General features: G+C 48.7%; 1 protein-coding gene across 1 annotated transcript in view; it reads left to right on the plus strand.

Moving 5' to 3' along the window:
* Positions 1 to 3,689, plus strand: part of CROCC (ciliary rootlet coiled-coil, rootletin) — a gene marked incomplete at its 5' end in the record, with an annotated part of 35,541 nt that overhangs the window by 22,223 nt on the left and 9,629 nt on the right. Inside the window, 2 exons of the mRNA XM_018574234.1 lie at positions 584 to 814; positions 910 to 1,103. Of these exons, the coding sequence (XP_018429736.1) occupies positions 584 to 814; positions 910 to 1,103 (425 nt within the window). The remainder of the gene's footprint in view (positions 1 to 583; positions 815 to 909; positions 1,104 to 3,689) is intronic.

Below are 3,689 nucleotides of genomic sequence, written 5' to 3' on the forward strand. Positions count from 1 at the left end.
AAATAAATATAAATTAAAAAAATAAGTAGAAACTAATTATGTAATAAATAAAAAGGTGATTAAAAAGTATAAAATAATAAGAATTAAAAAAGAAAATAATTATAAAAAAATAAACAATAAGATAACACATTCTAAAAAATAAAAATGCAAACGATAAGATAAATAAAAATTTGAAAAGGTAAAATAAAAATAAAAAATATTAAAAAGTGATAATAAATGTAAAAAATAAATAAAGAGACAATAAAAAAAAATTCAAACTAACCCTGCCATCCGCTTGCCATTCTCCATTGATGTGTGTGTGTGGGGGGGGGGGGGTTGGGGAAAGGGGGGGCGCATTGCAGAACCTGGCCTTGGGGCAGCAGGGTGCCTACAGCACATTGGACCTTGGAGTGCAGGTGACTTCTTTTGGACATTAATGTGGTAACGCGGCGCCATCCGCAGGTCATACCAGCACCCATCTATCTTATTGGACTCCGGTCAGGGGTGCTGTGCATCACACATTGCTGGTTGGGACAGCGGACTGACTCTTCTAGACCCAGGCAGCAGCAATGCACTATAAACACATCATGTATTCCTTCTACAGCTGGAGCAGGAACGTTCCTCCTTGCAGGGACAGAAGCACGAGGTGGAGCAGGAGAAGGCCTCCATTCGGGATGAGCTAGTGCGGCTTGAGCAGGAAAAGCTGGAGCTGGACACGGAGCGCTACGGTCTGGATAACTCCCTGCAGGCCATGGAGCAAACCCGAGAGACACTCCTGCAGGAGCTCCATTCCCTCCGAAAGGAGAAGACGCAACTACAGGAGAAGCTGGGACAGGTGAGAGCCGGGGACTATTGGAGAAGCTGGATAGGTGAGGCGGGGAAAGTGGAGCCCCCCCCCCGAGGCTCATTCTCACACTACTGCCCCTGCAGGTGACACGGCACAGAAACTCTCTGAGCGAGGAGCTGGTGCAGAGCCGGAAGGAGGTGGAGCAGTGCAGCGAGAGTCTCCTCCGAGCCTTCAGAGAGAAGGAGGTGCTGATGAAGGACAAGGGGAGCCTGGTGGTGCAGCTCACCGCGTGCGAGCGCGAGAACCGAACGCAGTCAGAGGAAATTGCTGCTCTCAGGTAACATTGAACACTGTTGCAGAATTGGAAAGGAATTGTCCACCAATCAGAATATCTCCTTTAGTCCCACAATGAATGAAAACGATTGGTGCCTATGGGCAGCTCTTCCTCTAGACCTCTGATGCCTAAATTGGGTCCCTGTGGCACAGAATGAGCCGTCCTCAAGGCCCCCTGATGACCAAGGTCTGTGTTTTCCTTTGGTGATGTCTGGGGCCCCACTTGCCTTCTATAGCAAGAACGTTGACCACCTCTGCTCCAGGCACTTTGATCAGTCCATTGCGGGGCTCTGAGAGATCTGCAGAACAATGGACAGACGGATCATTGGGGACATCTGCAATGGGCCTTCTTTCAGTCTGTGATTCTGCTGGTAGTTCAGTCTTTTGTGGCCACCAGGGGGCAGCGCTGGGACTCTCACCTGAGTCCATGCGGTCAATGAAGGGTTACAGACACTCCTCGCCCAGGTAACTCAGGGCTGGCTGCCCGCAGCAGTAACTAAGCAGCCATCAGGCCAAACATAGAGGAAAGCCACGCTTCACTGACACTTCACAGCGTATATATATATCTCTGTCCCTCTTCTCCTCTGTATACCATCATCTATAGGTCTCTGTCCTTCTCCTCTGTATACCGTCATCTATAGATCTCTGTCCCTCTCCTCCTCTGTATACCGCCATCTATAGATCTCTGTCCCTCTCCTCCTCTGTATACCGCCATCTATAGATCTCTGTCCCTCTCCTCCTCTGTATACCGCCATCTATAGATCTCTGTCCCTCTCCTCCTCTGTATACCGCCATCTATAGATCTCTGTCCCTCTCCTCCTCTGTATACCGCCATCTATAGATCTCTGTCCCTCTCCTCCTCTGTATACCGCCATCTATAGATCTCTGTCCCTCTCCTCCTCTGTATACCGCCATCTATAGATCTCTGTCCCTCTCCTCCTCTGTATACCGCCATCTATAGATCTCTGTCCCTCTCCTCCTCTGTATACCGCCATCTATAGATCTCTGTCCCTCTCCTCCTCTGTATACCGCCATCTATAGATCTCTGTCCCTCTCCTCCTCTGTATACCGCCATCTATAGATCTCTGTCCCTCTCCTCCTCTGTATACCGCCATCTATAGATCTCTGTCCCTCTCCTCCTCTGTATACCGCCATCTATAGATCTCTGTCCCTCTCCTCCTCTGTATACCGCCATCTATAGATCTCTGTCCCTCTCCTCCTCTGTATACCGCCATCTATAGATCTCTGTCCCTCTCCTCCTCTGTATACCGCCATCTATAGATCTCTGTCCCTCTCCTCCTCTGTATACCGCCATCTATAGATCTCTGTCCCTCTCCTCCTCTGTATACCGCCATCTATAGATCTCTGTCCCTCTCCTCCTCTGTATACCGCCATCTATAGATCTCTGTCCCTCTCCTCCTCTGTATACCGCCATCTATAGATCTCTGTCCCTCTCCTCCTCTGTATACCGCCATCTATAGATCTCTGTCCCTCTCCTCCTCTGTATACCGCCATCTATAGATCTCTGTCCCTCTCCTCCTCTGTATACCGCCATCTATAGATCTCTGTCCCTCTCCTCCTCTGTATACCGCCATCTATAGATCTCTGTCCCTCTCCTCCTCTGTATACCGCCATCTATAGATCTCTGTCCCTCTCCTCCTCTGTATACCGCCATCTATAGATCTCTGTCCCTCTCCTCCTCTGTATACCGCCATCTATAGATCTCTGTCCCTCTCCTCCTCTGTATACCGCCATCTATAGATCTCTGTCCCTCTCCTCCTCTGTATACCGCCATCTATAGATCTCTGTCCCTCTCCTCCTCTGTATACCGCCATCTATAGATCTCTGTCCCTCTCCTCCTCTGTATACCGCCATCTATAGATCTCTGTCCCTCTCCTCCTCTGTATACCGCCATCTATAGATCTCTGTCCCTCTCCTCCTCTGTATACCGCCATCTATAGATCTCTGTCCCTCTCCTCCTCTGTATACCGCCATCTATAGATCTCTGTCCCTCTCCTCCTCTGTATACCGCCATCTATAGATCTCTGTCCCTCTCCTCCTCTGTATACCGCCATCTATAGATCTCTGTCCCTCTCCTCCTCTGTATACCGTCATCTATAGATCTCTGTCCCTCTTCTCCTCTGTATACTGTCATCTATAGATCTCTGTCCCTCTTCTCCTCTGTATACCGTCATCTATAGATCTCTGTCCCTCTTCTCTGTATACCGTCATCTATAGGTCTCTGTCCCTCGTCTCCTCTGTATACCGTCATCTATAGGTCTCTGTCCTTCTCCTCTGTATACCGTCATCTATAGGTCTCTGTCCCTCTTCTCTGTACACCGTCATCTATAGGTCTCTGTCCCTCTTCTCTGTATACTGTCATCTATAGATCTCTGTCCCTCTTCTCCTCTGTATACCATCATCTATAGGTCTCTGTCCCTCTTCTCTGTATACCGTCATCTATAGGTCTCTGTCCCTCTTCTCTGTATACCATCATCTATAGGTCTCTGTCCCTCTTCTCTGTATACCGTCATCTATAGATCTCTGTCCCTCTTCTCCTCTGTATACCGTCATCTATAGGTCTCTGTCC

This window comes from Nanorana parkeri, unplaced genomic scaffold (assembly GCF_000935625.1).
Source record: "Nanorana parkeri isolate BGI_ZX_2015 unplaced genomic scaffold, ASM93562v1 scaffold2832, whole genome shotgun sequence".
NCBI classification, from domain to species: domain Eukaryota; kingdom Metazoa; phylum Chordata; class Amphibia; order Anura; family Dicroglossidae; genus Nanorana; species Nanorana parkeri.